We start from the raw sequence: 13,128 nt of genomic DNA, 5'->3' as shown, positions 1-13,128 counted from the left end.
TCTTCATTTGTCTGTTTTAATATAATATTCTTGTTACCTCTTTCAGAACTTCATAACATGTATTTTGGTTATGTGCGTCCCCTGATCCTCCCCGAGCTCCTTCCATATCCATATCCACCCTACCTGCCTCCCACCATGTCATGTTCTCTCTCTTTTTTTAAAAAAATAATCTACCAAGTCCGATTTGTGTGTGCTTCCCATAAACTTCTGGGTGTGGAGCCACCCACAAGCCTGTGGTCAACAACCTCAAAGGAAACTTAAAGAAAACTGACTCTCCACCCCAAAGACATCAGCTGTCCGTAGCTCCTTAGTTGTGGGTGGGGCTTGTGAACCCCTTCCACCTCTGTGCAGCGTATGCTATTGATTACCGTTACCATGCCCGTGTGAGATCTCTAGAATGCATTCATTCAGCACAGCTTCAGTGCTGTACTTGCGGACCAGCGTCTCCATTTCCTCCCCCCGCCCCAGCCTCTGACAACTGTTGCTCTAAGCTGTGCTTCTGGAGTTTGATTTTTTTTCTATGGATTCGTTGTTTGCTTTTGCTTTTTTTAAAGAAATGTCTCTTTTGGTCCCTTTTCCCCCCTCTTGTTATTAAGTTGTGTTATTAAGTTGTGATCCATTTTAGCCATCAATCCCTTATTACCTACTGAGACAGACAGACTGCAAATACTTTACCACATCACATAGTCAAGTCTGTTATTTCCTTGGGTGTGCAGAAACATTTTGATGTATTATTTTTGCCTGTTATTTTTGACTTCTGTTGCCTAGGCAAAGACCTTTCCACTTCCTTGGTTAAATTCCTCGTTATGTGATTCACTTTTTGATGCTATTATAAATGGGATTGTTTTCTTAATTTTTCTTATTTTGAATAGTTCATTGTTAATGTATATATTGTTAATGTATATCCTGCAACTTTACTGAATTATTTTGCTAGTTTGTTTTATTAGTTAAGCAGTTTTTGATAGTCTTTAGGGATTGTTCTGTGTGTAAAATTATGCTTTCTGCAAGGAGAGGCAAAGTGGGATCCTTCTTTACGTCCATCCCTTACTATGTCTAATGACACGTCTGCTGCTGCCTGCTTCCATTTTTGTTGGACTAATGATGTATTTTCCCACTATAGTCTTTGAAGAATACTGTCATCCGTGAACCTTTAGGCTTCATTTCTAGCCCTTCAAACCTGTAATCTCATTGCCTTCTGCCTCCCACGTTCCTCTTTGGAAAGTCATCTGTAATATGTTGGCTGCTTTTCCTCATCTCCCCCCACCCCATTTCTCACAGTTTAACTACTTCTGATTTCTGTTTTGTTGTTTTGCTGGATATTTTTGTTGTTGTTGTTGTTGTTTTGTTTTTCTGGAGCCTGACTATGATGCATAATTGTCTATCTTTCTTGGTATTTACCTCGTTTGTGTATATTCTGTGAATCTTGCATCTGTGACTTGATTTCCTTTACTCACGTAGGAAAATTTTCAGCCAATACGTTTTCAAATATTGCTTGTTATTTTTTCTATCTTCCCTCAGTGTGGGATTCAGACAACAAATGCTAGAGGCTATGACCAAATCTTTTGCTTTCATAGTCCCACATTCCCCAACCCTTCAAATGAGTTCTTTACTTCATTCAATGTGACTGTTTTCTTTCGGAATGTGTAGGAACACATCGTCCTGTTTCTTGCTGTGTCTAATCGAATGTTAAAACTTCCCACAATGTAAAGGCTTTTCTATTACGGGCATTACAATTTTCATTTCTAGGACATGGTCTGATTTTTTGTTTGTTTGACCCAAGTCTCCCTGTTGCCCAACTGGGGCTCACGATGTAGACCAGCTGCTCACTGTGTAGACCAGACTGGCCTTGATCACAAGAGGTCTGTCTGACTCTGCTTCTTGACTGTTGGGATTAAGGGCATGTGCCACCACACCCGGCTCCTTCTGATTTTTTTTTAAAAACATGTTTTAATTTTCTGTTTAAAAACTTTATCATTATCTAATTTTGTCAAACTTTTCCTCTAAGTTTTATAACAGTTCCTGTGGAGTCTTTGTTTGTGGCTCCAATATCAGAATTATTTCTGGCTTTGATCAAATTCACTGCTTTGTTTATTAGTGGGTACATGTTTCTTGCATATACCTAATGAGTTCTTATTATGAGCAAGACATTACAGGTGACATGTTATAAGGATTCTGAATTATATTATATTCCCCCCAAAAGGTTTGACTTTGTTTTGGAAGGCAGTTACATTACTGACATTAATTATATTATTTTATGTTTTAAGAGTTTTAGCCATATAATAGATTTTTAAGTAGTAAGTTTTAGAAAATATATCTTCCTCTGAAAAACTGAGATGCTTTCTCATTAGGGAAAGTTAGAACCATGTAACTAATTTGTTTCATCTTTTGCCCAGGTAACAAAATTTTTGCCTGAGTAATATGTGTAATTATATAAATATATACACACAAAAAAAATCAACAAATTAAAAAAATGAATTATATCTGAGGAGGAAGCATAAAAATTTATGTCACGTTAATTAGTAGAAGTGATAAACATTACCACTGAAATTTACTCGATGACTTTATAGACATACACAGGTGCCAAGGATCTGAATACAACCGATTATGACTAGTAATAAATACATACAGATTAGAGACGCATGCACCAACTTCTGAGTTTGTTAGTAGCAAAAACAATGAGTCTTTCTGCAAGGAACAATATATTTTAAAACGAAATGGAGATCTTTTTCACAGGTTAAAAACTCATTCAATTTTATGTCTTACAGGGCTTATACTAAGTTCAATATTGTATAACTGTATTAATTCAACAGAGAACCTAAAAATGTTATAGCCACTTTTGAAAGAGATTTAGCTTTGCTCTGGAAACTGTTATTGAGCATGTTAAAGCTGTAATGAAATTCTTCTAAAAATTTTTTAAAAATTAAAGTCATATATAGTTACAACTCATATATATAAAATGTTGCCTTATTTCATTTCTTTCTCAAGATATATTAATTATAGTCTAGATTAGTTAGTGTTTCTACTTTTTAGTTTTACATTAACATTTCTTACAACTCATCTCCAGTCACTGATCAGCCAGTTAAGGAGCTGGAGTGGTGTGCTGGGATGGCATCAAAAAGTCTGGTTCACTTGCTACAATCATTCCCGAGTGGTGGCTTAATCACCATATACACTGTAATGTCTTCATTTATAAATAGATAATTTAACTAAAGAATAGCATTAAGAAACTTTCTCAACTGAAAATGATGTGTTCCTTAGCTATTTTAAAATAAGAAGCGTTCTGTGTATTGAAAGATAACAGGGACTGGCAGAAGTTCCAGAGATTTTGAAAAGTTCATGTACAGAAGTTAATGTGGATGAATCTGCATCCACATTATCCATCTCTCAGATGAGTTAGTACCACATTTGAAATCATATCACCATATCACGTTCTGTAAGCACAGAGCTTGTACACGGGAGACTCGTTTATTTCTCAGTTGGTACTACTGGATTTATAACCATGAAACTGGAAAACTCAAAGTGTTGTGTGCTTTACAAGGCTATTCAATAATCTGTTCAGAGTTCTTTAAATGAAGTTTGCTTTCTGACAACAGGGTCTATAATAATTCTACATGAATCTTAATCTGCATACAAATTTAGATCTTTTCTTCTTTATTTCAGAGTGTGGGGGCATATTGGCTGGTACTTACGGTTCTATCACATCTCCGGGGTACCCTGGAAACTATCCGCCAGGAAGAGATTGTGTCTGGCAAATTCTGACTAGTCCTGGCCTCTTGATAACATTTACTTTTGGGACCTTGAGCCTGGAGAGCCACACTGACTGCAGTAAAGACTACCTAGAGGTAAAAATTACATTTAGATAGGACATTGCATGATATGATTAGGTCTCAGGGAGCTGTGGTTTGTGATGCCCGTGGATGACCCCTATTGGTTATCAACATAACATATATTTCTCAATAGGCAGACAACGCCTAAGTCTTGTTAAGTCCCTCATCTCTATCATACTGTTTTGTTGCTCCTTTTCTGGGTTCCCTGTGAATGTGGAAGATAGCCTGTCTTGCCTTACCCTGTCCTTTCCTGGAAGTTCAGGCTTCTGATGTGGGAATAGCAGAATTAATGGATTAAATTCTAAGTAATGACTACCTCCTTCAATACAGATTCCAATCTTGAGCTGTTTTTGGTAAGCCAGCAGGGCATTTCACAACTCACTGCAGTGATTCATAATGATTATGCAGAATGCACTGTCAGGGGTGAGTCTCACTGGGAAGTATTGAAAATTATCCTTGGGGAGGAGGGGGTTCAAGGTACTTCCTCCCACTAACAGCAGATTTTAAAACATGGGGGTGGTAAAGAAGCTGTTACGTTCAAATGTCACACACAGTTAGATACACCAAAATGCCACTCTCCATTTGTCGACTGGGAAGACTGTTGAGGAGACTTGAGTTCTCGGTTGTTCCTGTACTTTTTGTCACCATAAATCTCAGTCCTCCATAGCACTGCTCAAAAGACAATGAGCTTTACTGAGTCCACTAGAGATGGTTAGAGAGCTGTGGAATTATTCATGAGGAATGAAGGATGCAGCTGTCAAGCAGGTCTCCAAAGTTGAGGTCATTAGTAATTTAATAGTCGTAATAATGGATTTAAAACCTTTGGGAATGACAGGAAGATCTGCTTATCCTTGGAAAATCTTAGCAAAATACCCATTTACATGTTGATAGTAAGAAGTGAGTTATGAGGAAATTAATATTCAATAAATTCCATCAAATGAAAATGAGGGTTTTTTTCTTACAAATTAACTCCTGAGCACCACCTTAGAAAGTAGCCGTCACTCTGACAGTATTGAGATGTTTTCTCACTTCTCATCAGTGTCTCAGGGAATCAGTCACATGTGAAACAAAGCTGCATTTCTCTGAATTTGCCACCAATGGAAGAAGCAATTTGAATGAAAGAAATTAAGCATATAAAAATATGTTCAGTTTGTTGACTTTCTGGTATTTTATGTAGTATGTATTTTTCAATTACATTATAATTATAGAATGATCATCGTGCGATCCAATGGATTAAAAAACAATTAAGGAATGAGGCCCTAGGTTCAATTTCTAGTTCCACCAAAAAAGAGAGAGAGAGAGAGAGAGAGAGAGAGAGAGAGAGAGAGAGAATCTTTGACCTGGGGTTGCACTGAGGATACTTTGGGCTGATGATGGCTCAGCTATTGAAGCATTTGCCTGATGACCTGATTTGGATCCTTGGAACCCACAGTGGAAGGCGAGAACTGACTTCTGAAAGTTGTCCTCTGACTTCCACATATATTTCATGGCACATGTGTGGGTGTATATACACACACATGTGAAAACAATAAAGTTTAAAAATAAGTTTTAAAAAAGTCTAAAGGGGCTGGAAAGATGGCTCAACAGTTACAAGCTTTTCCAAAGGACCTGAGCTCAGTTCCCAGTACCACACTCAGAACTGCCTGTAACTCTAGCTCCATGAGCTCCAATACCCTTTCTGGCCTCCCAGGGCACTAGCACACACATGCATGCACACATAGACACATACACATACATAAACAATTTTAAAAACTGGAGGCTATGGAGATAGTGCAGTCAGAAAAATGCCTGGCACACAACCATGAGGATCTGATTTTAGATCCCCAGAACTCATGTCAAAAGCTGAGCACCATGCCACATGCTTGTAACCCCAGAGCAGGGAGGAGTGGAGGTGGAGGCAGTCAAAGCTCATTGCCCAGCCATTCTAGCCAAGTCAGTGAGCTTCAGACTCAGTGAGAGAACCTGCCTCAAAAAGATAAAGGTGGCGAGCCATTGAGGAAAGACACCCACGGTCAAGCTCTGGATTCCACACATATGCAAATACACATGCATGTCAGCTCTACGCACATGTGCACACACCCACACTAAGAAGTTCATTTGTGCAAGTGTGTGTGTGTGTGTGTGTGTGTGTGTGTGTGTATGTGTGTGTGCGCGTGCGCTCTCGGAGGCCAGAATAGAGTGTTGGATACCCTGGAGGTGGAATTACAGGTTGTTGTGAGCATCCTGTTGTGGATGCTGGGAACTGAACTCCAGTCCTTCGGAGGTGCAGCAAGCGTTCTTATTGCCGAGCCATCTGTCCTACGCTAAAGCTGCGCAGTGTAAGGCAGCCTCATGTTATGCTGAGTATACTGTACTGCATTCCTGCTTCGTCTCCCTGCGAAGCCTTCCCAGATTGTGAATCACTTTCCATCACCAGCATCCATTCTCCTATTTCCTTCAAACTCTTCATTTTCTTTTCCTAGATCACTAGGATTTCTTCATTTCAAAACAAATATCTGGGGGAGAAAACTATGAAGGCAAACACTGAAATTAGCATCATCATGAGAAAAATTCAAAGTATATACTCAGCCCAGAGTTGAAAGTCCAGCAGCAGATGAGACATCTTGCGTGGCTGTGAGGACAAGCCCTTTACTGAAGGCTACGTGTCAATGCTGGTGTGACAGGGACACTTCCCAGGGCCTTCACCCTTAAATGACGTCATCTGAAACTTATGTCCAAAATGACCTGGCTGGTGATAACTGATGACTTTGAACTTAATGGTTTGCTTTTTTGTTTTAGATTCGAGACGGTCCTTTCCATCAGGATCCGGTTCTTGGTAAATTCTGTACTTCTCAGTCTACCCCACCACTGCAGACGACAGGCCCTTCTGCTAGAGTTCATTTCCATTCTGACAATGACATTACTGACAAAGGCTTCCATATCACCTACCTAACCACACCTTGTAAGTAACCTGCCAACTAGGGGCGTGCTATGCACTGGGAAGGCGATGTTTATAGCTGGTCTTTGATGCTGAAAGGGAAGGCTTTCTTAGGCTAATGACATGGCTTCATGAATATTTCCTGCACAGCTCCAGATTCATTCTTTATATTCCCAATGTTCCATTGTTAAATACTACAATACTGCAGTTTAATATATATATAGTATACATGTATACGCAGTATAAAATGCTACAGCACTGGGAAGGCGATGTTTATAGCTGGTCTTTGATGCTGAAAGGGAAGGCTTTCTTAGGCTAATGACATGGCTTCATGAATATTTCCTGCACAGCTCCAGATTCATTCTTTATATTCCCAATGTTCCATTGTTAAATACTACAATACTGCAGTTTAATATATATATAGTATACATGTATATGCAGTATAAAATGCTACAGTTCCCTTAACCCTTCGATTATGGGATCCACATTATGATAGAGACATAAGACATACCTTCAATTGAATAATTCAGAACCTCAATTCCCAAGTGATGTTTGATGTTTTGAGAATGTTGTTCATGAGAGAAGTACAGTCCATCTGGGAAGTGTCTGGCTTTATTTTTGGATCAAATCCAAGTGCACAGAATTCCGCTTCCAGGATGCCAGTCTTCTAGTTCCTAGAGTTCATTTCCTGAACAATACTGTAACTGTGATGCCTTCGATTGCACTGATGCCATGACACAAAGAACAACAACACGCAAATTACTCTGTGACTTTCATTTTGGGGATGTATGGAATTTGGGCAACTGTTAACTGTGTGCCTAATGAGAATCCATGGGAAAATACCTTGCAAGCCTCAGAATTAGGAGGAACAATGAGCACCTTCCCTGGTTCCCTTTTCCCTTGCTTTGGCTTCAGGCCGAGTACACAGCTGACTTTTGCAGTTCTTGTGGCTGTTGCAACTACCGACTGTTCTTCTCTACCTTCCTCCTGCCCAGATGTGACTCTTCTCTATATTCATCTATCCATCAGTCTGCTTCATGTGCATAGTTGTGTATTTTATTCTGTAGCAACATTTTACAAAGGGTCTTAAATCTATTTGGAATAAGGCAGAGCATTAATGTATTTAAAAAGCAATTTTCAGAACACAGCCATAGATAGGTAGTTCAAGTCCACCCCTCTGTATCTAATTTTTAAGCACTACAGGGATGTCTTGCATGTATATCAACTGAAAATATCATCATGAGAGATATGAGCTAACACAGGATGGATGGAGGGCATATGATTGTGAGGTGGGATAAGGTTGTAAAAACTGGATCTAATGTGTGGACGCCACAGGAATGCCATCCTATGACCATCCCTTTCCTCCTCTGTTCTCCTTAGCCAATCTACAATGTGGCGGAAACTTCACAGATACAGAGGGTGAGGTCCTCCTCCCTGTCTTGTCTGGGCCATTTGATCACAGCACACAATGTGTTTATCTCATCATGCAGCCCAAGGGGGAGCAAATAGATGTCAACTTCACCCACGTGGAGCTGGAAAGCCAGATGGGCTGTTCTCACACTTACATTGAGGTAACCTTTACTACTCAGTTACCCTTAGAGGGATGTTCATCGCGACTTTCGTGTTCTATAGAGTGGCGGTCTTCAAATGGTTCTCAAGCCAGTTGCATCCAGATCACCAGAGGTCTTGTCAGAAGTGTCACTTTACACCGTGCTTCAGCACTACTGAACCAACACCTTGGGAGTGGGAGGCTGTCAGGTGATTCTGATTGGGAACTCAGAATGAGGCTAAGTTATAAGCTGTTCAGTAGAGCTCTAGTCACCAAGGTGCAGGCAAATCAGTAATTGTAAGTGAATTTACTGATAGGATTAGAATGTCAGAGCAATTATATAAATAATTTTCTATATTAGGGATCATAACCTAGAGAAAGAGATTTGCTTGTGTTGCCCAGCCAGTCCCTGACAGAGTGACTTTAGTGAAGAATAAGTCTTGTTTTAAAGACTCGGTTTTTCCTTCACCGTCCTGTTGCTCTCTTTCAGGACACTTTAACTTTGATTTAAGTGTCTGCAGTGGTTGAAATAGGAGGATATTTGAAACAAAGCCTGGCAGTTTTGTTTGTGGGGGCTGGTATTTCGTCTGTGTGATTGTTGACTAAGCTGAAAGTTAAGGTGGAGAGTAAGAGAAACAAACTCTTCTCTGCTGGGCATCAGCATTTGCAGTTCTGTGTGTTCATATACATTATACAAGCCAATATATTTCTCAAGGAAGAAAATCTTTATATCTTTCTGACATACATTTACAGAGGAAGCACCCATCAGAGCTGTACTTTATGGAAGGTGCACACTGACCACTACTCCTACAAATACTTTTAAGTCCAGAAAATTTTATTTCAAATGGTGAAACATTTGAACATTCATTTGAGGTTTTCCAAAATTTAATAAAGCACATTAAAGTTTACTCTGTGGGACAATTTTAAATCATTTTGCATAAATAAAAATTATATTTCCAAAGTTAGATTTTTATGTTGAGAGTAGTAAAAATATAAATATCTAAGTGCATCAGGCAGTAGTCTAAGATTTTAAAATAAATAATCAACCAAGTAGAAAAGGGTTTGGGGTTCTCAGGTATGGTGAGTATATTACATAAGCTAGTTCATTAAGTCTTCACAACAGCCTCCTGTTTGGATCTTAGTTCAAGACTCAGAGAAGTAGACACAATGTGTTAACCGAGTGGTGGAGCTAGGTTTGAATTTAGGAGGTGCACTGATCTTTTAGAAGAACAGAAATGTAGTAATGTGCCTTTAACCACAAGAGTCCTTTGTCTTCCCTAGGGAGGAAGGCATATGAATTTCCTAATTCCATTCCCTTCTCTCTGGTCACAGGACTAAGCAAAAACGCAACTGTAATATTGTGTGGGGCAGGGCATAGAGCACTCCCTCTGTCTTCCTCATAGAGGCTCTAAAGGCTTCAGGCTGTCAGAGCGCCTGGAATGATGCGTCCTCTGTGGTTTGGCTATGTGCTCTCATTGAATTTCTATGAGGAGTCAAGTGAATTCCTTAAGGCGTTCTGGAAAGTTATCAAGGAAAAGAGCACAGAGCTGGCATTCAGCAGCTTAGTTTCATAAAGCAGAATGCCCAACTACGCTGTAGTTAGACGGATTGGGATCTCGGCAACCTTGGACGAGCCTCTGAGTACTTCCCTTCAGTTCCTACCTCAACAACATGCCTTATCTCTTTGATCTTTTTGAGGATAAAGTCAAAGAAATGAATGAAAAAGAAGCTTAAAAGGTTATTACCAAAAACATTATACAAATACAAACCTTTCCTAGACCAAATTTTTAACTCTCGCCTTGACCTTGTGAACCGAGTCAGCCAATAAGACTCTTTCATGGTTGGCCACACAGCTAGCTACAATCTGATGTGTATACATACCCACAAGGCATTGACTCAACTGCCCTTAAGAGTTGTTGATGGAAACCATAGAAGAACGCTGTTATTCAGAGGGACAGGCCATGTGTGGTGGTTTTTTAACATGGCTTCAGGATCCTAATACTTGAGCCTGCTATGTAGTCTGAAGATCAGAGGGACAGGCCATGTGTGGTGGTTTTTTAACATGGCTTCAGGATCCTATGTAGTCTGAAGGTGCTTTTGAACATCTGATCCTTGTGCCTCTGTCTCCTGAGACCTAGAATTGCAGCTGTGTGTCACGGCATGGGGTTTACATAGAGCTGGGCATCCAGTTTGGGGTTTCGTGCATGCTAGGCAAGCACATTACCCACTCTAATGATTTGATGATTGAGTAGATTTTTCTATTACATTGTGATCAATTTGAAATAATGTTACTAATAAACTTGCAGAAATTTTGCATTGGCGAGAGCATTGAGTCTAATCTAAGGTCTTCCTATCTAAATTCTTAATTTTATAAATAAGGAAACAGAGTCCCACAGAGATCAAGTTCTAGTTATTATCAAAATAGTGCCACAAAAATCACTCAAAATAGGACTTAGAAACACCTATGTAGGATTCTAAATAAATATACAGTGACTTAGATCAAAGGACCTATCAGCAAATCATCTCTCTCCATGGTTTTTTAAGGTACATCTACTACCCTTGATAGTCTTCAGACACTGGTTATTGAAGAAAGTGATGCAGGAACCAAATGTAAATGATTTTATTATGACCTGATAAGTGCGCCCCAAATAGTCATTTCATTCTTAAAAGCCATACTTAGAAGGTGGCATACCTGGGCATGCTGTGAGACATGCCTGCTATCCCAGCATTTTTGGAGGCTGAAACAGGAGGATTGTGAGTTGAAAGACAGCTGGGTGAAGTTAGTGATTACCAGGCTAGGTTCAGCAATATACGGGGATGCTCTCTCAACAGAGCCAAAAGGGAAAGGAAAGAAGGGAGGGAGGGAGGGAAGGAGGGAAGGAGGAAGGGTGGAAAGAAGGAAGGAAGGAAGGTAGGAAGGAAGAAAAGAAGGCAGGATGGAAGGGAAGAAAGAAAGTGAGGGAGAAAGGGAGGAAGGGAGGAAAGAAGGGAGGAAGGAAGGGAGGGAGTGAGGAAGGGAGGAAGGAAGGGAGGGAGGGAGGGAGGGAGGAAGGAAGGAAGGGTGGAAAGAAGGAAGGAAGGAAGGTAGGAAGGAAGAAAAGAAGGCAGGATGGAAGGAGGGAAGGAAGGAGGGAAGGAAGAAAGGAAGGAAGGAGGAAGGAAGGAAGGGTAGAAGGAGGGAAGAAAGGAAGGAGGGAAGGAAGGAAGGGTGGAAGGCCCACCAAAGTAGACCCCAGAGGCAAATGATTAGGCAAAGGAATAAAAGAAAGATGGTATTTCAGTTACCTCAGTGGTTTCTAGGGGCGATGCCTTAGACACATACTACCTTCATTCATGAAGGACGACTGACCACCTTCAGAAAGGATGAATATCATAGAGGGAATTCTGGGAACTTATGGGGAAATGATGGTAAGAAGTCTGCTTTGAGTGTGGATAGGTGCAGGCCTGAGCATTCAGGTCTTCTCATGTGTTTGCGATGCTTTCTTGCTGCTTAAGCCTATCCTTCACATGAAGCTTAAAGTTAAGTGCCTAGTGTTATATCTCTCCTATACAGAATGGCTTTGAAAGACAGCTTTTTGCTCAGTAAGACCCATAAATGATAAAATTTAGCTACGGAAATAATAGGTTTGGTGCTGACAAGAACTATTATAGCGTATCTCCTCTTTTAAACAAAACTCATACATTTACATGGGTTTAAATATATTTCTGCTACTTCTAGAGGCACATGTTGCCCATGGATGATATGACATGGCTACAAAGGTAGGAGTTCAAGGAGACCAGCTCTACTTCAGTTGCTCTTGCTAAGAGGGCCTCCAAATGGCAGCACAGCAGGGTGGATGCGACAGAGGCATCTTTCCAGAATCAAAAGCAGTGCCTCTCATTAATATTTCAAAAGCAGCTAAATCTCAGAACTGCAAGTGAAGGGCACGGAGGAGGTAATGAAAGTTTAAATTTTATTCCAGAAAATACAAGTCATAGGGTGAATAATGATGTGTAAGGTCACGTGATGTGGAGTCTGAGACTTGAAGGAGGCTATGGAGGGAAGGTAACAGGGTTATTCGCTTCACCAGATATTCTGAACTGTCTACCGGTCACTCCACTCAGGGAAACTGGAAAGGGGGGCATTGCAGGCTGATGAAGTGGAAGGACATGGGCCTTCTAGAGACACAGGAGATTTGTGGGGAAGATCCTCCTTCTTAGACATAGAAAACAAAAAGTAAATGCTATACGAAAGCTAAAAATGTGATGATGGAGTAGGATAAGTTATACTGAGTATGATTTTTGAGATCTCGAAAAGTTATCTATTCTACAAGTATCAGTAAATCACAGGTTCATCCTATTTTACCCTTCTGTGATAATCCCGGAAAGTTAAGGCGGATAGTGAACACCCTTTACACTGCGGCACAACCAGGGACTACTGCTGAAACAGGAAGACGCCTTCGACCTTGAAAATCCGTGTGCTGTCTTTTAACTAATTATTGGAATTGAAGGAAATAAACAGGGAAGACTTAGTTATAAAAGAAAGACAAACAGGAAATGACATATCAAAACTTGAATTTCAGAGACAGTTATAAAAATAATCGGAACAGTGGGCGGTCACATCACATTGGAACACTGAAAGTCTGCCTTCCCTCTGGATCTCCTCCTTCTTGCCTCCTCTCTGTCTCTGTCTCTCTTTCCCTGTCTCTCTTGCTCTCTCGTTCTCTCCCTGTCTCTTCTTCTCTCCCTGGGATTACTGGTGTTCACCACTCTTCCAGCTCAGGAAGCACGGGTTTTCTGGTTTCCACAGTGACTTGCTCTTTACCATACTAGTGCTTTCCCCCCTCCCCCTCCCC

At 40.4% G+C, this 13,128-nt stretch overlaps 1 protein-coding gene across 1 annotated transcript in view; it reads left to right on the top strand.

Moving 5' to 3' along the window:
• Positions 1–13,128, top strand: part of Cubn (cubilin) — a 291,759-nt gene that overhangs the window by 25,209 nt on the left and 253,422 nt on the right. Inside the window, exons 14-16 of the mRNA XM_008833899.3 lie at positions 3,663–3,842; positions 6,606–6,768; positions 8,125–8,315. Of these exons, the coding sequence (XP_008832121.1) occupies positions 3,663–3,842; positions 6,606–6,768; positions 8,125–8,315 (534 nt within the window). The remainder of the gene's footprint in view (positions 1–3,662; positions 3,843–6,605; positions 6,769–8,124; positions 8,316–13,128) is intronic.

The sequence above is a fragment of the Nannospalax galili genome, unplaced genomic scaffold (assembly GCF_000622305.1).
Source record: "Nannospalax galili isolate Female #2095 unplaced genomic scaffold, S.galili_v1.0 scaffold976, whole genome shotgun sequence".
NCBI lineage: Eukaryota > Metazoa > Chordata > Mammalia > Rodentia > Spalacidae > Nannospalax > Nannospalax galili.
Note: the sequence above shows the minus strand (reverse complement) of the source record. Positions and strands in the feature narration are given on the sequence as shown.